Source organism: Mus musculus, chromosome X, assembly GCF_000001635.26.
Source record: "Mus musculus strain C57BL/6J chromosome X, GRCm38.p6 C57BL/6J".
In the NCBI taxonomy this organism is placed as follows: domain Eukaryota; kingdom Metazoa; phylum Chordata; class Mammalia; order Rodentia; family Muridae; genus Mus; species Mus musculus.
The window spans coordinates 26522573-26547062 of record NC_000086.7 but is presented as its reverse complement, the minus strand read 5'-3'; the positions used below and the strand labels follow the sequence as shown (position 1 = coordinate 26547062).

The 24490-nt window shown below is 36.9% G+C and overlaps 1 protein-coding gene across 1 annotated transcript; it reads left to right on the top strand.

The window, feature by feature from the left end:
• Nucleotides 1–1497: 1497 nt before the first annotated feature.
• Nucleotides 1498–24406, top strand: Slx (Sycp3 like X-linked). The gene is made up of 9 exons (NM_001136476.1): nt 1498–1634; nt 3088–3210; nt 8817–8883; nt 9423–9457; nt 12543–12668; nt 12978–13041; nt 21287–21368; nt 23798–23896; nt 24216–24406. Exons 2-9 carry the CDS (start codon nt 3114–3116, stop codon nt 24282–24284), a joined length of 639 nt encoding a protein of 212 aa, NP_001129948.1. The 5' UTR covers nt 1498–1634; nt 3088–3113; the 3' UTR covers nt 24285–24406.
• Nucleotides 24407–24490: the final 84 nt, after the last annotated feature.

Genomic DNA, 24490 nt, shown 5'->3' with positions numbered 1-24490 from the left:
CAAGAAGGAAAATCAACGTATGGACACTTCATACCTCTTTAGAATAGGGAACAAAATACCCATGGAAGAGTTACAGAGACAAAGTTTGGAGCTAAGTCGAAAGGATGGACCATTCAGAGACTACCCCACCCGGGCATCCATTCTATAATTAGCCACCAAATGCAGACACTATTGCACATTCCAGTAAGATGTTGCTGAACAGACTCTGACATACCTGTCTTGTGTGAGGATATGCCAGTGCCTGGCAAATACAGAAGTGGATGCTCACTGTCATCTATTGGATGGAACACAGGGTCCTAATGGAGGAGCTAGAGAAAGTATTCAAGGAGCAGAAGGGGTCTGCAACCCTATAGGTGGAACAACAATATGAACTAACCAGTATCCCCAGAGCTTGTTTCTCTAGCTTCATATGTAGCAGAAGATGGCCTAGTCAGCCATCACTGGGAAGAGAGGCCCGTTGGTCTTGCCAACTTTATATGCTGCAGTACAGGGGAGTGCCAGAGCCAAGAATTATGAGTGCATGGTTAAGGGAACAGGACGGGGAGGGGGAAGGTATAGGGGACTTTCAGGATAGCATTTGAAATGTAAATGAAAAAAAAATCTAGTAAAAAAATTGAAAAGAAAAAACAAAGAAAAGGAATACACCTCACAAGGGAGTTGTACAAGGCATGAAATAGGACAAAAGAAGTTATAGAGAAATATGCAAATTAAAAAATATCAGTGGATTTGTGTGTGTGTGTGTGTGTGTGTGTGTGTGTGTGTGTTTGTGTGTGTGTGTTAGGTCAACATAAATTTAAACACACCAGATGCATGCCTGGTACCTGAAGAGGCCATAGGTGTGCAAATAAGTGCACAAAACAGTGGTTGGAAAAATGACTCATCTGTTAAAATCACCTGTTCTATGCAGATGACCGGGCACAAAACACCCACAACGTGGCTCACAATTTATGCACAACTAAAGTTTCAGAGAATCAGTGCACACTTCCAGCCTCTGTAGGCAACAGAGGCATAAGTGAGAGAGAGCGCCAGAATGGTCTAGCACGATATTATAATCAAGGTCAGTACTAGGAAGGTGGAGACAGGAGGGTACCAGGGGATATAGGGGATCTGGATGCTCCCTTCTGATCTCTTAGGACAGAATAAACTCTTGTGGTGTGCGTATGTACATTCAGAAAGAGTCCACACACATTCAATGTTACGCACATGAATAAATACAAACCAAAATTGCATGCAAGAGCCTCTACAGTTGAAATAAAGTAGTGCCCTTTGCAGTGTTTCATATGTTTCACGTTTGTTCAAGTTTTTCTAGTATGTAAGGGCTTATAAACCTAGAAATTGTCTTAAAGTCAGTAGTAGCTCATTCCTACCTCCTGAAAACTCCCTTTGAAGCAATGGTGCCTGGTACTCCATGTAAGCATGAGCAGGATATATTCAGCCAACCAGCACAGACCTGATTTCTCCAGCTTGCATCACAAAGGGTCTTCAGAATCCTCAGTCCAGGCATCTCTGCTGACAATGGTTTTTTACCATTGAGGAGCTGAGCACGGAAGGGTGCAGTTGTGAAGGTGTTCACCTCTGAGATAACCTGTAAGTGATAATCGGCTCTGCTCAGGGTTGTTGGACAGTTAATCGAGGTGTGACAGGGTGGGCCATTTCAGGCCCAGGTGGCCACTAGGTGAGGAAATGCCTCATGATCGCCATTTCCTATGGCTTCTGATTGTTAACTGATATGGTGGAGGTCCATATTCATGACAGAGGATTGAACAGGTCAGGGCCTTAGAAGATTATGAACCCTTGGAGGACACAATCATGGGGCCTTGGGATAGGATCAGAGAGCTGGCTGCAGGATTGAGGGTCGGGGGAGCATGGGGCTGTGAGTGAGGAGCCTTGGTGCTTGTCCTGTGTGCTGTAAGGAGCCTTAGGGTCCAACTTGTCGCTTGCCCTGTGTGCTGTCCGGGATCCATTAGAAACACACTGAGGATTCCTCCCTCTTCATTGTCTTCTCTAAGGTGTGTTCCTTTGGTATAGACTGTATGGACACTTTAGAGAGGGGAGTGGCGTAGGAAGAATGAATGAAAAGAAGAAGAGGAGACTTTACAAGAGATTAATAAGTAATCTGGGAAGGAGTCTGAACAGGGATCCTCCTGTCTAATCGCCCATGTATTGGGATTAAAGACTTGGACCACCAAGTTCAGCTTTTTCTCTCAGTTTTAGTTCTGTAGGATGGGATCTTCCTTTGTAGCTCAGACTGGTCTGGCTTGGGCTGGCCTTTAACTTACAATCTTCAGATGTTTGAAATCCTCGGCTTCCCCCAATCCCAAATTTCTCCAATATAAGGATTTTCTGTGTGGGTAGTGGTGGTGAGTGTTTGTTGTAGACTGAGCATTGGGTCTTCTTGACATGAATATATAGTTACCATGTTCATCATCTTTCTGGATAGTACTATGAATTTACTTTAAACCTGATATACTGAAAATCAGAATTGCTGATGTTTTGTTTAAAAAGAATCGTTGGGAGATAGGACCAAAATTCAGATGCCTCAAAGTTTAAATGCAAACACATTTTGCTCATCATTTTCGGTGAGAAAGGGAGGACTCACGTATTAAAGGCTGGCCTGTTTTTTTCCTTTTTTAAACTGAGAAATGACAGATTGTTAACTTGGGTTCTAAAGAAGGATTTAAAATAAGTAAGTTAAAGAAGATTTTAAAACAAAGTTGGGAGGGAGAGGGACATGATAAATGGGATACATGAAGGAAATTGTAAGGGGAAGCATATATATATATATGTGTGTGTGTGTGTGTATGTGTATATATGCATATACATATACACATACAAATACATATACATATACACATACACACACACATACACATATGCATGTGTGACCATATTGAATATATATGCAAAAATATCTGATAAAGACAAATTATTAAAAATATAAGTGTTAAAAAACAAAAGAAATAATATTTCAATGAGCTAAGATAATTATTTGACTTTTTGACATTTTTAACTATTTACATGATACCTTTGGATTTAGATAACTACTTTTTTTTCTTTTTTTCTTTTTCTTTTTCTTTTTTAATTAAGAAAATAACTGAGCGCTTAAGATAAAAATGTCTATTAAGAAACTGTGGGTGATACCAAAGGATGGTTACTTATTACTTCTTGACTTTGATTCAGATGAAGAAGAAGAGCAGGCTCATTCTGAAGGTATCCAGTCTTCAGTATTGATTGTGTCCTGAAGTTCATTAGACTTTTCCCAACTCGCCTGCAATGGAAGAAGTCTTTTCTAAGTTTTCATATACTTCATTTCTAATTTTACCTATATCTATATATTCCTATACCCGAGTTTTAGCAGTGCATATACCTACTCTTGGCACTGTAGACATAATATGTTGAGAAACGATAACTTGCTATGATTTTACCCCAGAAAAAGACATGAACGTTGTTCCTATATGTTAGCAAAACATGAATTTATTTCATAAAACCTGCAAATAAATTATTTCATTCCTTTTTTCTATTGTATATTTTCTTTATTTACATTTCAAATATTATCCCCTTTTCTATTTCCCCTCTGCAAATCCCCTCTCCTCTCACCTCTCCCCCTGCCCCCAACACACCCACCCCCAATTCCTGGCCCAGGCATTCCTTACTACTGGGGCATAGGACCTTTACAGTACCAAGGGTCTCTCCTCCCGTTGATGACATACTAGGCCATCCTCTCCTACATATGCAGGTGGAGCCATAAGTCCCACCATCTGTTTTATTTGATTGGTGATTTAGTCCCAGGGAACTCTGGGGGTACTGGTTAGTTCATATTGTTCATCCTCCTATGGGGCTGCAAACCCCTTATGATCCTTGGGTACTTTCCCTAGCTCCATCATTGGGGACCCTGTGCTCAGTACAATGGATGTCTGTGAGCATTCACTTCTGTATTTGTCAGGCACTGACAGATCCTCTCAGGAGACAGCTATATCAGTCTCCTGTCCCCAAGCTCTTGTTGGCATCTGCCATAAAGTCTGGGTTTGTTGGTTATTTATTGGATTGATCCCTGAGTGAAGCAGTCTCTGGATTCATTCAGTCTCAGCTACAAACTTTGTCTCTATAACTCCTTCCATGGGCATTTTTTTTTCCATTCTAAGAAGGAATGGCGTATCCACACTTTGGTCTTCCTTCTTCTTGAGTTTCATGGGTTTTGCAGATTGTATCTTGGTTATTCTGAGGTTCTGGGATAATATCCACTTATCAGTGAATGCATATCATGTGTGTTCTTTTGTGATTGGGTTATCTCCCTTAGGAAGATTTCATCGAGATCCATCCATTTGTCTAAGAATTTCATGAATTCATTGTTTTTAATAGCTGTGTAGTATTTTATTATGCAAATGTACAACATTTTCTGTATCCATTCCACTGAAGAGGGACATCTGGGTTGTTTTCAGCTTCTTGCTATTATAAATAAGGATGCTATGAACATAGTGAAGCATGTCATTATTACAAGTTGGAATATCTTCTGAGAATATGCCCAGGAGGAGTATTGCTGGATCTTCCAGTAGAACTATGTCCAATTTTCTGAGGAAACACCAGACTGATTTCCAGAGTGGTTTTACCAGCTTGCAATCTCACCAGCAATGGAGGAGTGTTCCTATTTCACCACATTCTCGCCAGCATCTGCTGTCATCTGAGTTTTAGATCTGAGCCATTCTGACTGGTATGAGGTGGAATCTCAGGTATATTTTGACAGCACTTCCCTGATAATTAAGGATGATGAACATTTTTTAGGTGCTTCTCAGCCATTCGGTTTTCCTTAGTTGAGAATTCTTTGTTTATCTCTGTCCCCATTTTTTAATGAGGTTATTTGATTTTGTGGAGTCCAGATTCTTGAGCTCTTTATATATATTCGATATTAGTCCCCATCTGATTTAGGATTGGTAAAGATTTTTTTCCCATGTATTGGTTGCTGTTTTGTCCTATTGACAGTGTCCTTTGACTTATAGAAGCTTTGCAATTTTATAAGGTCACATTTGTCTATTCTTAATCTTACAGCACATGCCATTGCTGTTCTGTTCAGGAATTTTTCCCCGGTGCCCATGTCTTCGAAGCTCTTCCCCACTTCCTCCTCTATAAGTTTCAGTGTCTCTGGTTTTATGTGGAGTTCCTTGATCTACCTAGACTTGAGCATTGTACAAGGAGATGAAAATAGATCAATTTGCATTCTTCTACATGCTAACTGCCAATTGAGCCAGCACCATTTGTTGAAAATGTTGTCTTTTTTTCCACTGGATGGTTTTTGCTCCTTTGTCAATGATCAAGTGACAATAGGTGTGTGGGTTCATTTCTGTGTCTTCAGTTCTATTCCATTTATCTACCTGTCTATCAGTATACCTGTACCATCTAGTTTTTATCAGAATTGCTGTATAGTACAGCTTGAGGTCAGGCACGGTGATTCCAGGAGAGATTCTTTTATTGTTGAGAATAGTTTTTGTATCCTAGGTTTTGTTCTTATTCCAGATGAATTTGCAAATAGCCCTATCTAACTCAGTTAAGAATTGTGTTGGAATTTTCATGGGGATTGCATTAAATCTGTAGATTTCTTTCGGCAAGATAGCCATTTTTACTACATTAATCCTGCCAATCCATGAGCATGGGAGATCTTTCCATCTTCTGAGATTTTCTTTGATTTTTCTTCAGAGACTTGACATTTTTATCATACAGATCCTTCTTTCACTTACTCAGTTAGAGTCACACCAACATATTTTATATTATTTGTGACTATTGTGAAGGGTGTTGTTTCCCTAAGTTCTTTTCCATCCTGTTTATTCTTTTTGTAGAGAAAGGCCACTGCTATGTTTGAGTTAATTTTGTATTCAGCTACTGCACTGAAGCTGTGTATCAGATTGAGGATTTTTCTGGTGTAAATTTTGGGGTCACTTATATATACTATCATATCTTCTGGAAATAGTGATATTTTGCCTTCTTCCTTTCCAATTTGTATTCAATTGTTCTCTTTTTGTTGTCTAATTGCTCTGACTAGGACTTCAAGTACTATGTTGAATAGGTAGGGAGAAAGTGGGCAGCCTTGTTTAGTCCCTGATTTTAGTGGGATTGCCTCCAGTTTCTCACCATTTAGTTTGATGTTGGCTACTGGTTTGCTGTCTATTGTTTTAATTTTGTTTAGGTATGGGCTTTGAATTCTTGATCTATCCTGGACTTTTACTATGAATGGGTGCTGAATTTTGTCAAATGTTTTCTCAGCATCTAATGAAATGATCATGTGATTTTTGTCTTTGAGTTTGTTTCTATAGTGTATTAAGATGATGGATTTATGTATATTAAACCATCCCTCATCACAGGGATCAAGTGTACTTGATCATGATGGATGATCATTTTTATGTATTCTTGGATTCAGTTTTCAAGGCTATTATTGAATATTTTTGCATCAATTTTCATAAGGGAAATTGGTCTGAAATTTCCTTTCTTCATTGGGTCTTTGTATGGTTTGAGTATAATTGTAATTCTGGCTTCATAGAACAAATTGAATAATGTTCCTTTTCTTTAGATTTTTCATAATGGTTTAAAGAGTATTGGTATTAGGTCTTCATGAAGATCTGATAGAATTCTGTACTAAACCCATCAGATCCCGGGCTTTTTTGTTTGGGAGACTATTAGTGACTGCTTCTATTTCTTTAGGTGTTATGGGAGTATTTCTAGGGTTTATCTGAACCTGAATTATATTTGGTACCTGATATCTGTCTAGAAAAGTGTCTATTTCATCCAGATTTTCCAGTTTTGTTGAGTATAGGTTTTTGTAGTAGGATCTGATGATTTTTTGGATTTCCTAAGTTTCTGTTGTTATGTCTCCCTTTTCATTTCTGGTTTTGTTAATTAGGATGATGTCCCTGTGCCCTTTAGTGAGTCTGGCTAAGGGTTTACCTATCATGTTGATTTTCTCAAACAACCAGCTCCTGGTTTGGTTGATTCTTTGTATAGTTCCTTTGTTTCCACTTGGTTTATTTCAGTCCTGAGTTTGATTGTTTCCTGCCTTCTATTCCTCTTGGGAGAATTTGCTTCCTTTTGTTCTAGAGCTTTTAGCTGTGCTGTCAAGCTGCTCCTTCATCCTCTATCCTGTTTCTTTTTAGAGGCATTCAGAGCTGTGAATTTTTCTCTTATTACTGTTTTCATTGTGTACCATATGTCTGGTTATGTTGTAGCTTCATTTTCATTAAACTCTAAAAATTCTTTAATTTCCTTCTTTATTCCTTCCTTGACCAAGTTATCATTGAGTAGGTTGTTGTTCACCTTCCACATATATGTGGATTTTCTATTATTTATATTATTATTGAAGATCAGCATTAGTCTGTGGTGATCTGATAGGATGCATGGGATTATTTCAATATTTTTATATCTGTTGAGGCATGTTTTGTGACTGATTATATGGTCAGTTTTGGAGAAGGCCTCATGAGGTACTGAGAAGAAGGGATATCCTTTTGATTTAGGATACAGTGTTCTATAGATATCAACTAAATCCATTTGTTTCATAAATCCTGCTGGTTTCACTGTGTCTGTTTTTAGTTTTTGTTTCCAGGTTGTGTCCATTGATGAGAGAGGGGTGTTGAAGTCTTCCACTATTATAGTGTGCAGTGCAATGGGTATTTTGAGGTTTACTAAAGTTTCTTTTATGAATGAGGCTGCCCTTGCATTTGGAGCATAGATGTTCAGAATTGGGAGTTCCTCTTGGTAAATTTAATTTTGATGAATATGAAGTGTTCCTCCTTGTCTTTTTTGATGACTTTGGGTTGAAAGTCAATTTTATTTGATATTAGAATGCCTACTCCAGCCTATTTCATGTGACCATCTGCTTGGAAATTGTTTTCTAGCCTTTTACTCTGAGGTAATATCTGTCTTTGTCTGTGAGGTTTGTTTCTTTTATGAAACAAAATGCTGGGTCATGCTTACACATTAAGTCTTTTAGTCTATGTCTTTTTATTGTGTATTTGAGTCCACTGATATTAAGAGATATTAAGGAAAAGTCGTTTTTGGTTCCTGTTATATTTGTTTTTAGAGATGGAATTTTGTTCATGTGGCCATCTTCTTTTGGGTTTGCTGCAAGATTACTTTCTTGCTTTTTCTAGAATGTAATTTCCCTCCTTATTTTGGTGTTTTCCCTTCATTATCCTTTGAAGGGCTGGATTTGTTGGAAGATATTGTGTAATTTTGGTTTTGTCATAGAATACCTTGGTTTCGCCATCTATGGTAAAAGAGTGTTACTGTGTATAGTAGCCTTGGCTGGCATTTGTGCTCTCTTAGGTTCTGTATGACAACTGTCCTGGATCATCTGGCTTTCATAGTCTCTGGGGAGAAGTTAGGTGAAATTCTGATAGGTCTGCCTTTATATGTTACTTGAACTGTTTTCCCTTACTGCTTTTAATATTCTCTTTTTTGTGTGCATCTGGTGTTTTGATTATTATGTGAATGCAGGAATGTCTTTTGTGGTCTAAAGTATTTGGGGATCTGTAGGCTTCTTTTATGTTCATGGGCATCTCTTTCTTTAGGTTAGGGAAGTTTTCTTCTATTATTTTGTTGAAGATATTCACTGGCCCTTTAGGTCTGAAATCTTACTTCTCATCTATACCTATTATCCTTAAGTTTTGTTTTCTCCTTGTATCCTCAATATCCTTGATGTAATTATTTCATTTATAAAAGCTGTTTGAAAAACTCACGTGGGCAGTTTTTCCAGAGAAATGCAAATTGAAAATACTTTATTAACTATTACTTATATATATACTTTCAAATGTTTCCATTTTCTATTGTCAATATAGTAAAGAGGCCAGCATTTGGCAAACATGAGAATATGCCGCCTCACGTAGAAGCAGATGAAGATATAAGGTAATATTTTCAATTTTTCCCAGTTCAATAGAGTACTTCAAAAGTAGTGTTTGTGATCCCTTCACTGGAGGAGTAGATTCAGGAAAATCAACAATTCATGGTCAGATGCAGCTATATATTGAGTTCAAGCCCAGCTTGGGGTCCTTAAGTCCTTGTCATCACAAACACATAGCAACTAGGACAATATACCCACCTGCATGGGATCTTCCCAGATATACACACAAACAAAAGGAGAAACATAATAAAAATAAGAGGGGGACCATCTGGGAAGAAGAAGGGTCTCAGCAAGTGTGGGAGAGTTATGAATAAACTACTGTGTGGTGTAAATGTATGAATTGTTAAAAGTAAATAATTCAGGTTCACTTTGGTTGTCTGCCATGTATTTTATATGCATATGACATTTGTTCCAAACCAAACATTATATATTTATTCTAAATAATTAAAAGAAGTTCCTGTGTAAAGTTTTGTGTGTGCTAGGCAAATGCTCTACCAGTCCACTATATTTCTGACTTTAAAATTTTATTGTCCTTTCTTCACAGAGATGAACAAGACAGTATGTTGGATAAATCTGGAGGTAGGAGTTTTTGGAGATATTTGCCTGTTGCTTGAAGAGGACAGAAGAGGGCACCAGATCTCTATAAACCCTATAGCATAGGAGCATAATTTTAGGTTATACAGTAATTGTAGTTTTCTTTAAAACACGTACAGATGACTACTCACCCAACATTCAGAAACAAAGATTAGCTGAAGGTGTACCTCAGTGGTACAGCACCATGTAAAAGCTATGAGTTTCATCTTCAGTGGTGAAAAAAAAAAAAAACAAAACAAAACAAAACCCACCAACACATGAAATTAACAAAACACCTACCAAACAAACAAAACACAGCAATAAGCCTCGCAAATGAAATGTTAGTTTTTCCAGTTTGCCCAATTAACTGTAAAGTGAGCAAGAAATGCAATTGGCTATTATAAGGAAACTAACAAAACCAGCATTAAGCATTTTAGAAACCTAAATTTAGGCATGATTAGAGAAATACACCCCCCCCCCCAAAAAAAAAAAAAGACAGTGGCTACAGCAACATAACAAATCTTGCAGAGGGGCTAGAATTATGGCTCACTTGGTAAAGTGCTTTCCTTGAAAATATATGGACTTAAGGTGGGGACCTAGAATCCACTTTAAAAATGCAGGCTGCAGTCCAGTCCTGAGTAGGTAGAGATAGCTAGCTGGCTAGCCAGGCTAGTGACGTTGGTGAGCTGCAGATTCAGAGAGACCCTGTCTCTGAAGATTTAAGTTGGATCAGGCAGTGGTGGCGCATGCCTTTAATCCCAGCGTTTGGGAGGCAGAAGCAGGGGGATTTCTATGTTTGAGGCAACCCTGGTCTATAGGTTGAGTTCTTGGACAACCAGGGCTATACAGAGAAACCCTGTCTGGAAAAACAAACAAAAAATGTAAGTTGGAATATGATTGAGAATACAGCCTTCTTCTGCACACATATACTGAAATGTATACACATCATTTTTGCTGAACCTCTTTTTATGATTTACAGAATCCTTTAAAATTATATTTTTTTTCTTTTTCTGGAAATAGACAATATTAGGAAAGTGTCATATTTCTATAATCTCCACTGTATATTAAAAATAAACATCTATCGCGAGAAATGATCCAGCATACCTTAAAACACACACAGGACAGGGATGGAAAGATAGCTTTCAAATTAAGACCACTTGTTGCTCGAAAACCAAGGTTTAGTTCCTAGGACCCATATAATGGCTCACAACCATTTGTAATTCTAGATCCAGGGGAATTGGCATCCTATTCTAGTTTCTATGAGCACCAGACATGCATGTTGAACAAATACAAACATGCAAAACCACGTTAGTTTAATAAATAAAACAAATCCGAAATACACATAACAGCCCCTTCAACTGAAACAAAGTAGAAGAGTCTTCTTTGGGGTTCATTTTATTTTAACTTTCAAGTTAGTATTGCAAACTTGGAAAATGGAAAGCTTCTGGGTAGTAGTGGCAGCTAAAATACTACCTCTTTTTTGCTGCTTGGATGACAGATGACTGATAGAGCCTCTCTCACTTTTGTAAGCATGTGCAAACACGGCCAGTCAGCAAGGGGCTTGGCTGAGATTGTTTTACAGCTGCCCAAACCCTGTTACCCAGTATGCTTTGTGGTGGCCACGAAGCTGAGTTCTTGAGGAAGGGAAGTTTCTTGAGGAAGCATGGTAGGGGGAAGTCTCTGTGGAGGTAGTCAGTGACCTGTTAAAAGATGGTTAATAATGGTTCAGGTGGGGGTCCGGGTGGGGTGAAGGTGGCAGGGCGGAGGTGTTACTTCCAGTGTAAGGAGAGGAGGTGACCCTCCCTGGACTCCGGATAGCACTGCTGCTGGGTTCACAATCAACTTTACCCACTTAGACATCTGCGGTGAAAAACGGAGAACTTCACTAAGGGCAGGAGTTTGAACAGCCTAGCATCTAGCAGAAAGCAGGAAGGCCAGGGAATTGGAGACCCCGAAAGTCTTCCTTGCGCCTGGGGATGTGAAGTGTGAGTAAACTGGAGGTCAGTTAGTGGCAGAAACAGACTAGAACCTTTTCTGTGCTGCTGCTACCCGACAGAAATTCATTAAAAACAAACTGAAGACGAGTCTTCATTTTCTTCTACCTGGTGTTGAAAGGCCAGATTGTCGAAATTTGTATATATAGGATCCAAACGGCCTCAAAATCCCGAGGCTCCTCTCAGCCTCTGAAGTGCTGGGACTTCAGACATACTTCAGGCCAGGCTGTGTTTATTTATGTGTTGTTTTGGTTTAGGAAAGTAAGCTCTAACTCTGTATCTCAGGAGTGTCTGAAACCTCATGTGCAGCTTGAACTGGCCTTGAAACTGAAGTCCTCAGCCTTACAAATGTACTGGGGCCTGAGGAAACATGCTTGTTTTATTTTTTATTTTTAAAATTTGTGGGGTTTTTTCATAGTTGAAGATTGAACCCAGAGCTTCTTGCTGTAGCAGTGAAATATATGTCCAGCCAGACAGAACTTTATAATTTAGATTTGTATTTTGATGAAAAAGATTGAGGAGCTTGGTTGTGATAATAGCAACTATGATTTTATTTGGAGATTGAGATGCAGACACATTTGCTCTAACTCATCAAAAACCTTGCAGGAATGGGACCAACATGCAGATTTTTCCTATGTTTAGATATAAACCCACTTGAAGTCACAGTTAAAGCCATCAGAGTGTGTGTGTGTGTGTGTGTGTGTGTGTGTGTGTGTGTGTGTGTGTGTAAGAGAGAGAGAGAGAGAGAGAGAGAGAGAGAGAGAGAGAGAGAGAGAGTTTTAAACTAAAAAATAACAAACTCTTATTCTTTTATAGTAAGGAAGACCAAGATACTTTATTCAACTTAAATAATTCTTTTTTAAAATGTGTACATATTATATTGTGTTCCATGTTTAAATACTAAAGTCTTTAGTATTAAATCAGAGGGTAATAGAAATATGGTTTTATCTTTAAACCCTTCATGCAATTATGAAGTGCTGTTTTTGTAAAAATCATTCCTTAATGTTATTTTAAATTTCAATTTTATTAGTTTAAGTGATTTTTTTTTTATTCAAATGGCTTGAGAAATTTTCTTTTTTTTTTTTATTTTAAATCAGAAAACGTAAGTTTCTCAGTGGAATGGCAGCGTTTTGCACGTTCTGTAGAGACACCAATGGAAAACTGGAATTTGTTAAGTGGTGAACAGCAAGTTAGGAATGCTTCTGAATTGGACCTTATGGAAGGTACCAGATATTTAATGATGGGCATTGATGTTACACTTCCTTTTTTCTCAGTTGTTCTTCTTAGGCTTGTAAAGGAGATCAAGAATCACATATTGTATCTCTTGTCTTTAATCACAACATATAAATAAATAGCTTAAAACATTTTTAGATGACAATTAGACATTACTTGATTTTGTTTAACTTCTAGACAAATAATAGATCTGCTTTAAAACCTAATGTTGGCACTATGCCTGAATGATCACAAAGTATTTCATTAAAATTTGCAAAATAACATAATTGTTTTAATATCTTGTTTTATTATGAACCCAGTACAGAATCCAGTAACTCATGATGATGGGAATGCAAATCCTGAAGTAGTAGTTGGAGATACACGGTAATATGTTCAAACTTATTATTTCCTTCTTAGTGTAAGTACTTCCAGAAAAGTTTAATTGATTGTATAGCAAGTAATCTATATTAATAATTGGAGTATGATATATACTATAAACAATATTTCTATAAGATTAATACTTAATTTGAATGGTTTTCTTGGAGGCTGTAATGTTGTGGGTCAAACTCTCATCGTCCTGCTTGAAGGACAAAAGCTGAGCCATCAAACTGTATCTCCAGCATCCTTACTTTTTAAAGCTTTAATTACTTCACAGATCTCCAGTACAAAATATACTGGGAAATTTTGAAGGTACATTTTTGGATATATAATTTGTTTAAAACTATATAGTATTAACATAATTTATATATTAGGAAATATTGATTAATATACTATATGACATCTTAATGACCTATTCCTATTTATATGTAGTATTTTGTGAATATGTTTATTTTATTTTAATTTATTTATTATTCGATATTATCTTTATTTTCATTTCAAATAATAGCCCTTTCCTGGTTTCACCCCAGAAACTCCCTATTCCATTACCCCTCCCTGTGCTTCTATGTGCTCCCACTCACTCCCACTTCCCCACCCGGGCATTTGCCTACACTGGAGCATTGAACCTTCACAGGACCAAGCACCTCTCCTCCCACTGATGTCTGACAAGGCCATCCTCTTCTATATATGCACTGGAGCCATGGGACCCCCCCTCTTCTGTTGATGGCTTAGTCCCTGGGTGCTCTGGGAGGTCTGGTTCGTTCATATTGTTGTTCTTCCTATAAGGTTGCAAACCCCTTCAAATCCTTCAGTCCTTCCTCTAACTCCTCCACTGGGAACCCTATGATCAGTCTGATGGTTGGCTGTGAGCATCAACCTCTGTTCTTGCCAAGCTCTGACAGAGCCTCTCAGGAGGAAGTCATATTAGGCTCCTGTCAGCAAGCACTTGTTGGCATCCACAATCGTGACTGGGTTTGGTGTCTGCATATGGGATGGATACACAGTTTGGGCAGACTCTAGATGGTCATTCCTTCAGTCTCTGCTCTGTACTTTGTCTCTATGTTTCCTCCCAGGATTATTTTGTTCCCCATTCTAAGAAGGACTGAAACACCCACACTTTTGTCTTCCTTCTTCTTGAGCTTCACGTGGTCTGTGGATTATATTTTGGGTATTCTGAACTTTTAGACTAATATCCACTTATCAGTGAGTGCATACCATGTTTGTTCTATTGGGATTGGGTTACCTCACACAGGATTATATATTTTAGATCCATCCATTTGCCTGTGAATTTCATGAAGTAATTGTATTTGTACCATTACCATACATTTTTATCATTATTTCTCAATAATACAGCTTGAGTTCGGGAATGATTCCCCCTGAAGTTCTTTTATTGTTGAGAATATTTTTTTGATATACTGGATTTCTGTTATTCCAAATGATTTTTCAAATTGCTCTTTCTATCTCTATGAAGAATTGAGTTTGAATTTTGATGGAGATTGCATTGAATCTGTTGATTGCTTTTGGCAAGATGGCCATTTTTACTAAATTAATTGTGCCAATCTATGAGCATGGGAGATCTTTCCATCTTTTGAGATTTTCAATTTCTTTCTTTAGAGACTTGAAGTTCTTGTCATACAGATCTTTTGCTTGCTTGGTTCGAGTCACACCAAGGTATTATAATTTGTGAGTATTGTGAAGGGTGTTGTATCCAAAGTTTCTTTTTCAGCCTGTTTATCCTTTGAGTAGAGGAAAGCTACTGATTTGCTTGAATTAATTTTATATCCAACCACTTTGCTGAATTTGTTTATCAGGTTTAGGAGTTCTCTGTTGGAATTTTGGGGGTCAGTTACATATACTATCATATCATCTGCAAATAGTGATATTTTGAATTCTTCCTTTCCAATTTTTATCCCTTTGACCTCTTTTTGTTATATAGTTGCTATGGATAGAACTTCTAGTACTATAAAATACTACTATATTATATACTACTGTGAATAGGTAGGAAGAGAGTGGTCTTGTCTTGTCTGATATTAGTGGGATTGCATCAAGTTTCTCTCCATTTATTTTGATGTTGGATACTGGTTTGCTGTATATTGCTTTTACTATGTTTAGGTATAGGCCTTGACTTCTTGATCTTTCCAAGAATTTTATCATGAAGGGTTGTTGAATTTTTGCAAATGATTTCTCAGCATCTAATGAGATAATACTGTTTTTTTTTTCCTCAAGATTGTTTACATAGTGGATTACGCTGATGGATTTCCATATATTGAACCATCCCTGTATCCCTGGGATGAAGAACACTTGATCATGAAGGATGATCATATTAACGTGTTCTTGGATTGGGTTTACCAGAAATTTATTGAGTATTTTTGCATCAATATTCATAAGTGAAACTGGTCTCAAGTTCCCTTTCTTCATTTGGGTCTTTGTATGTTTTGGGTATAAGTGTAATTGTGGCTTCATAGAAAATTGAATAGTGTTCCTTCTCTTTTGATTTTGCATAAAAGTTTGAAGAGTATTGGTATTAGGTCTTCCTTGAAGGTCTGATAGAATTCTGTACTAAACCCATCTGATCCTGGGCTTTTATTTTTTGTGAGGGGGTTGGGAGCCTATTAATGACTGCTTCTATTTCTTTAGGGGTTATAGGAGTGTTTACAGGGTCTATTTGATCCTGATTTAAATTGGTACCTGATATCTGTCTAGACAGTTGTCCATTTCATCCAAATTTTCCAGTTTTGTTAAGTATAGGCTCTTATAGTAGGATCTGATAATTTTTTTTTTGGGGGGGTTTCCTAAGTTTCTGTTGTTATGTCTCTCTTTTCATTTCTGGTTTTGTTAATTTGGATACTGACTCTGTGCGCTCTCTTTAGTCTGGCTAAGGGTTTATCTATTTTGTTGATTTTTTCAAAGAACCAGCTCTTGGTTTGGTTGATTCTTTGTATAGTTCTTTTTGTTTCCACTTCTTTGATTTCAGCCCTGAGTTTGATTATTTCCTGCCTTCTACTCCTCTTGGGTGAATTTGCTTCCTTTTGTTCTAGAGCTTTTAACTGTGCTGCCAGGCTGCTAGTGTATGTTCTCTCCAGTTTCTTTTTTGGAGGCACTCAGAGCTATTAGTTTTTCTCTTAGGAATGCTTTCATTGTGTCCCATAAGTTTGGATATGTTGTAGCTTCATTTTCATTAAACTCTAAAAGTCTTTAATTTCTTCCATGACCGAGTTATCGTTGATTAGACTGTTGTTCAACTACCACGTGTATATATATGGGTTTTGTATTATTTATATCATTATTGTTGTTGTTGTTGTTGTTATTATTATTATTATTATTATTTGCGGGGTTAAGACAGGGTTTTTCTGTGTATCCCTGGCTGTCCTGGAACTCACTTTGTAGAAAAGGCTGGCCTAGAACTCAGAAATCCACCTGCCTCTGTGTCCCGAATGCTGGGATTAAAGGTATGTGCCTCCATGCCTGGCTTATTTATATTATTATTGAAGAGAGCCTTAGTCCGTGGTGACTTGATAGGATGTATGGGATTATTTAAATATTTTATATCTGTTGAAGCCTGTTTTGTGACCCATTATATGGTCAGTATTGGAGAAGGCATCATGAGGTGTTGAGAAGAATGCACATTCTTTTGTTTTATGATAAAATGTTCTATGATATCTATAGATATAGATATCTGTTAAATCCATTTATTTCATAACTTCTGTTAGTTTCACATTGTCTCTGTTTTGTTACTGTTTCCAGGATCTGTCCGTTGCTGAGAGTGGGGTGTTAAAGTTTCCCACTATTATTATGTAGGGTACAATATATACTTTGAGCTTTAGTAAAGTTTCATTTATGAATTTGGTTGCCCTTGCATTTGGAGCATAGATGTTCAGAATTGTGAGTTCATCTTTGTTGATTCACCCTTTGACAAGTATAGTGACAGTCCTTATCTTTAAAAAACAAAAACAAAAACAAAAAAATAATAACAAAAAAAAAAAAAACAATAACAAAAACCTTTTGGTTGTTAAGTTGATTTTATTCCATAGTATAATGGCTATTCCATCTTGTTTCCTGGAAATATTTGCTTGCAAAGTTTTTTCCAGACTTTTCCTCTGAGGTGGTGTCTGTCTTTGTCACTAAGGAGGGTTTCCTGTATGCAGCAAAATCCTGGGTTCTGTTTATATATCCAGTCTATTACTCTATGTCTTTTATTGGGGAATTGAATCCATTACTACTAAGAAATATTAAAGACCAGTGACTGTTGGTTGTTTCCTGTTACTTTTGTTGTTTCAGGTGGAATTATGTTTATATTGCTATCTTCTTTGGGGTTTGTTGAAAGAAGATTTCTTTCTTGATTTTTGTATGGTGTAGTGTTTTCCTCCTTGTGTTGTAGTTTTCCATCGATTTTTTTGAAGGTTTGGATTCGTGGAAAGATATTGTGTGAATTTTGTTTTATCATGGAATACTTTGGTTTCTCCATCTATGGTAATTGAGAGTTTTGCTGGGTATAGTAGCCTGGGCTGGCATTTGTGTTCTCTCAGGTTCTATATAACATCTGTCCAGAATCTTCTGGCTTTTATAGTCTCTGGTGAGAAGTCTGGTGTATTTCTAACAGGTGTGCCTTTTTATGTTATTTGACTTTTTTCCCTTACTGCTTTTAATATTTTATCTTTAGTGCATTTGTTGTTCTGATTATTATGTGTCGGCAGGAATTTCTTTTCTGGTCCAGTTTATTTGGAGTTCTGTAGGCTTCTTGTATGTTCATGTGCATCTTTCTTTAGGTTTGGGAAGTTTTTTTCTATAATTTTGTTGAAGATATTTGCTGGCCCTTTGACTTGGGAATCTTCTCTCTCTTCTATACCTATTTTACTTAGGTTTTGTCTTCTCATTGTGTCCTGGATTTCCTGGATGTTTAGGTTTAGGAGATTTTTGCATTTTGCATTTTCTTTCACTGTTGTGTCAATGTTTTCTATGGTATCTTCTGTACCTGAGATTCTCTATTCTATCTCTTGTATTCTGTTGGAGATGCTTGCATCTATGTCTCCTTGGTTTTCTTTCTCCAGGTTCAACTCTCTTTGTGAGTTTTTATTCTGTATTTCCATTTTTAGATCTAGATGGTATTTGTTCAATTCCTTCACCTGTTTGATTGTGTTTTCTTTAACTCTTTAAGGGATTTTTGTGTTTCCTCTTTAAGGGCTTCTAGCTCTTTTCCTGTATTTCTTTAATGGAACTATTTTTGTTCTTAAAGACCTCTATCATCATCATGAGATGTGATTTTGAATCTGAATCTTTCTTTTCCAATATGTTGGAGGTATTCAAGACTTGCTCTGGTGGCCAAACTGGGTTATGATGATGCCGACTAGTCTTGGTTGCTATTGCTTATATTCTTGCACTTACCTCATGCCATCTCATTTTTTTTTTTGGTGCTACCTTCCCTTGCTGTCTCTGTCTGGAGCCTGTCCCTCCTGTAATCCTAGTTGTGTCAGAACTCATAGGAGTCCAGCTGTCTCTGAGATCCTGGGATCCTGGGATCCTGATATTTTGGGTGTGTCTGAGCTCCTGGAAGTCATGCTGCCTCTTGGAATTTGAAATCCTGGTGTGACCAATCTCCTGAGATCCTGCTGTGTCAGAGCTCCTGGGGGTTAAACGTTTTCTTGGTGTTGCAAGATTTGGTGGGGTGCCAGAGCCCTAGGTTTTCTCTAGACACAGTTGCATACTGCAAGGAACCTGTGCTTCTGGCCGGGAGGATGATTTTGTTTCCCTGGTTCTTGTGGGGGTCCCAGATACACAGGGTGTTGGGAAAGATGTTGTACCCTCTCCTGTGCTCTTTTGTCAGAACTCCAGTGTTCCTGGGTGTGTCTGATCTCCTGGGAGTTGAGCTTCCTCTGTGATCCTGTGATCTTGGGCATTTCAGAATACCTGGGAGTCGTGCTCCCTCTGGGTGTTTTAAGAGTGGGTGCAGAGCCAGTACCCCAGGTCTGATCCAGGTGCAGTTTCAGACCAGAAGGAATCCATGCCACTGGAAAGGCAGGAGTTCCTGTGTCCCTGGATCCTTAGGGACTCAGTTACTCCTGATGTTGGGGCCATTCCTGTGATCCTGGTAGTGTTAGAGCACCTGGGATTTGAGCTTACTCTGGGTATTGTGGGACTAGGTCAGCACCCAAGATCTACTCATGACACGGACTCTTGCAAATATTTTTGATTTAGCATCATGGACTTATTTTTGCCTTTGGTACAGAAGTGAAAATGGTGCTTTTTCAACAGGTGTGACATTAATTAAAATTAATTTTTATTTTTTCGTATGTTTGTGTCTGTGGTGCATATATACACATGTGGAGGGCAGAGGAGGATGTTGGGTTTTGCTCTATTTCTTTCCACCTTATTCCCTTAAGACCTGCTCTTTCACTGAACATGCAGCTAGATAAGCAGCCAGCAACTCCTAGCAATTCTCACTCTGCCTACCACAGTGCTGCTATTGTAGAAGCAACCATCCATGGTTAGTTTTCTAAATGGGTACTAGAATCAAACTTGCGAACCTCCTCCTTTCACAGTAAACCCTATTTATTACTGAGGCATCTTCGTAACTGCACTGAAGGGATTTTTAGAGGAAAAAAAAAATGATGTAAACTTTTCTACATTCCATGTATTCAAAACTAAGTGATATGTATACAAAATTCTGTACATGCAACAGTTTTTTGTTTACCCTGTATTAATTTTATATTAAGTCAGTTTCTTTTCTAAAACTCCTCTGTGCTTTTCTTTATATGACACAATGGAAAAATGAATTCTTTAATATAACCCTTATTACTTATTTTTTTTAATTTTATTTTATGGGTATGTTTGTTTTGCTTGATTGTGTGTATGTACACAGCTTGTATGTCTTGTACCTGAGGAGGCCAGATGAAGGCATTGAATTCCCTGGAACTGGAGTTATAGGTTGTGAGCAACCTTGTGGATGCTGGGAATCCATTCTCATATCTCTGGAAGGGAACCAGTGCTCTTAACTGATGAATCATCTCACCAATCCCCTCACTGATTTTTATAAAATGAATTATGTAACTGAAAGTGAAAGACAAATTTACTAACCAGTGAGGGAATGAAACTCAGATCCCAAAGAATCTATTTTAAATTATATGTAATTGAATGTTGCATGAGCTTTCTTAGAGGACAATAATTTGTCTTTGATATATAGTCTCACTATGTATGTCAGGCTGGGTGGAATTTTCCTATGTAACCTATGTTGTCCTTTACACTGGAAATCTCCTGCTAAGCTTCCTAGACTAGGATCATAGACCCAAAACGTCTTACATGGCTTAAGAAACAATGCTCTTAATACCTATTTTTCAGACATATTTGTGTATTAGTGTTAGTGTTTTGCTTACAGGTATATATGTGCACCACATATGTGCCTGTTGCCCATAGATATAAGATGATTATTTCAGAAACCTTGGACCTGGAGTCACATAAAGAGAAAACACATGGAAACTTATATCAAAGATTCTTTCAAAAAAAAAAAAAAAAAAGCAACCAGAAATTAGAATGACTTTGGCAAACGAACAAATGGGAGAGGTAGAGTTGTTAGTTTGGTAGGGTCATAATTGTATCATTTAAAAAATTATATGTGGCTGAAGTTTAAAAAAAAATCCATTACTGAGCTTTTAGTAAAAATGTGTGTCTTTGATTTTGTCTAAGCAGTTAACCCTATAACTTCATGCCTTCAAGGAAACTAAATCTAATTCTTAGAAATCTGTGAAAATTTTTATTTTCTACTTTAAGTACCTGTTAATGAGATTTTAAAATTTGATTTACATTCATTGTGGAAACACAGAAGTCTTGCACAAAATCTTAGAAATGTAATTTGTTGTTTTTTATGTTTAACAATATGGAAAAATCAATTACATATGCAGACAATTTGTATATTTTAATTGACTTATGTTTTGCACTAAGTCTTAACTGAATCAATATAGGAAAATAAATTAGATGTTATATTTGATAGAAAATAATGAAAAAATACTTCGAAATACAATTAATTTTCTAAAATATGATATATATGTATTAAAACTTCTTTAATTTTTGAAAAGCTAAAACATAAAAGAAGACTTCTCTGATAATCTTTCAGGGAAAAAAAACTATAATGATTTCCCATTAGATAATATTTTACTGCTGTTTTTCTTTTTATAGTATGAAATGGTCAATTTAATTTGTTTTGAGTGTTCTTTTTCATATTGGTATGAAATGTGACTGCTTTTATTACTGTGCTTTACAGAAAGAAGATCAACAACAAATTGTGTGAGCAGAAGTTTGATATGGATATACAGAAATTCAATGAAGAACAAGAAAAATCAGTGGTTAGTATCATAACTAACTTTATAATTAACCTAGTATAACTAAGTATCAAGTAGGAATGGAGAAACTAGCCTTGTGTTGGGCACATGAAACTAAATTAAGTTTCATTATCTATTTATCCTTGGTTCTGTTCTAGTCCTACTGAATTGTAAAGCAGAGAAGTATGATCACATAGTATATCAATGAAAACCACTAGGTATTTTCTGGTAGACCAGATTATAAATTTTCAAGAGGCAGACATTTGCTGAAAGATGAAGAGAGGATTACTAGTTTCTACAAAAGGAAGCACACTATGTCAGCCTCAGGTACAGTTGAAAGGAGAGAGAAAGCTTACTTACTGGTGTCATCTGGACTCTCTTGTTAATATTCGAAAGCCAACTCAAACTGGCAAATCAGTTCTTACAATCCTAAACGTAGTACAAATTTAGTAACAACAGTGGATGGAAACAACCTTTCTCAACAGCCCTGGCAGAATATTCCTGTGGAAGAATATCACCAAACTATTTTAGATCATCTCTCCATTACTGTACCAATGACTGTAGTCATCACATAGTTTCCAAGTAAGATCTGAGATGATGACCATATTAACTATTTTTTATTTGATTGGTTAATAGTTTGAGAAGTATTCAATTTGAAATGAACAGGAGATCCATTCCTGCCTGGGAAGGCATTGAGGAAGCCGCCATTATGAGTCAATTCTGGAAAGAGATAGGGACTAAAGATAAAAAGTAAATAAATACTCCAATTGAAGGCAATTTTTAAACCTTGAACCCTGGATGAAATTTCAAGGGGGAGTGATCATCCATGTAAATGACGAGTCTAAAGACAGACTCCCAGAGTTCTTCAATATTTGTAATTCTGCATGAGGTGGGGGTGGGGGGTGAGAGGGAACCAGTAAGGGAAGAGAACAATTGGTACAAAGAAAACTACCATGAGTGAAGGAAAACATTTAAGGAAGAAAAGTTCACTAACTGTGTCATATGCTGCTAATGGGCCAAATAAAATAGATTTGCAGGGCTAGAAGATGGTTTATTTGGTAATCTTTCTCACTGTAGGCATGGAGACTCGAGATTATATTCCCTGAGTAAGCATGCACGCACTCCACCAACAACAACACCAACAACAAAACAAACTAGCAAAACTAAAAACAAACCACCACAACAATAAAAGTTGGTGTGGTGGTGAGCATTTTAGAACCACCAAACTCAGATTTAGTTCAGAGATAAGAAGATTCCCAGAGCTTCCTAGCCACCAGTTGTAGCCTAATGGATGAGCTCTAGGTTCATTGAGACCCTGTCTCCCAAACAGTGGGATGCAACCAAAGAAGACACCCAATATTAATCCTTTGTCTCCATATGTATGCACGTGTACATTTTTAAAGGGAAACTTCACAAAGTGGAGGTCATTGTACTTAATCAGGATGATTTGAGTGGAAATGTGAGGTACAAAACTGATCACAGTGAATAAAGGACAAAATAGGAATGTAGTAGCCCAAGGAGAAAAGGTATAAAGGGCTTGTCTTAATTTTTTTAAATGCAAATTACCATGGTTGTCTGCCAACATGAAGAATACAAAGAGAAATTTATATTATTACTTCCATGTGTTACTTGAGATTGGAACCTAGAGAAAACAAATCTACCACTAAACTTTGTCCCCAGACATCTTTTTACACTTTATTTTGAGGCAGGGTATCTTTAAGTGATCAAGACTATTCATGATCTTGTGATCATTCTAACTCAAACTTTATAAAAGTTAGTTTTATAGGCATTACACTGAGGACCAGCTAAAGTCATAAATTTAAAATAACAGTTACAAATGCTGAAACTCTTGACAATAGTTGAGAAAAGTGAAGATGTTGGACTTAGTAAAGAATAAGTATAAGGCATCCTTAAGAAAGGAAGAGAAAGTAGATGACATGGCACATACACCTTATGTGGGGGCTAGATACAGAGATGAGGTAGTGAACCACCTTCTGGGATTACTTCTGCTGGTTAGAAAAAGGAGGCCACCATATGGTAAAAGCATTAACACTAGCTAGAGTTAAGCTTCCAGGGCTAGGATTTTACCAAGTTCATGTTTACATGGTGCATGCCTATAAACTTAAGAACTTGAGAGGCTAAGGCCAGTCTCTGCAGCATAGCAAACACTTTCTCATAAAAAAAAGTTTTATTAACCCACAATTGGTAGTATAATTGTATTTCATGTCACTTAAAAATATAAGTATATTTAGTCATAATAGTTGTTAAAATGTTAAATCACTTGGAAAACTATTCCTTTTACCTTTCATATGGAATTATTTTTGCTCACGTAAACATTTTAGTATTGGAAATACATTAAGTGGTTGGTTGTTAGCCTAGCATTCATGCTGCATGGCAGTAACAACAAAAATGAACAGAATTGTTACAGTAATGTTTTCATTTTACATTTGTAGAACAATTATCAAAAAGAACAACAAGCATTAAAACTGTTCGAATGTAGTCAGAGTCAGACCCTGGAAGCAATTGAAGACATGCATGAGAAGTCCATGGAGGTATGTTGCACATGGTCCATAAAATGTCTTTAGGAAACTAAATATGTTTTCGGAATCAAAAAGTTTAACTACTTGTTATTTTGAATTATTTCTTACTGAAGTGACTGATATTATCTATAAAATCCTAATGACTTTGTAGGAATTATTCAAGACATGAAATGATAAATTGGGAATTTGACCTCAGATGTACCTCATAGTTTATTAACACTATAATTATCCTGCTTAACTAAATATAGCACATATATACATCATTTGCACCGAATCTTCCATATTTGTATCCTTGGGAGTTTGTTTAGTAAGAAGTGCTGTTCTGTTTTAGGGTTTGATGAACATGGAGACCAACAACTACGATATGCTTTTTGATGTTGATGGTGAAGAGACATTATGAAGCATACTCTGAAGTACTCTTCTCCTTTCCCATCTTCAGACTAATGAAGCATTCATATTTCTCACTTGCTGGTACATTTGTAACCAAATAAAAAATTCACTAACATTTTTGTCTCCTATGAAACAGAGTTTGAAAGGCTCTTTAATCCTTGTAATTCTGATGATTCTAAGAATGAAGTTAATCCCCGTGAAGTGATTACAAAGTTA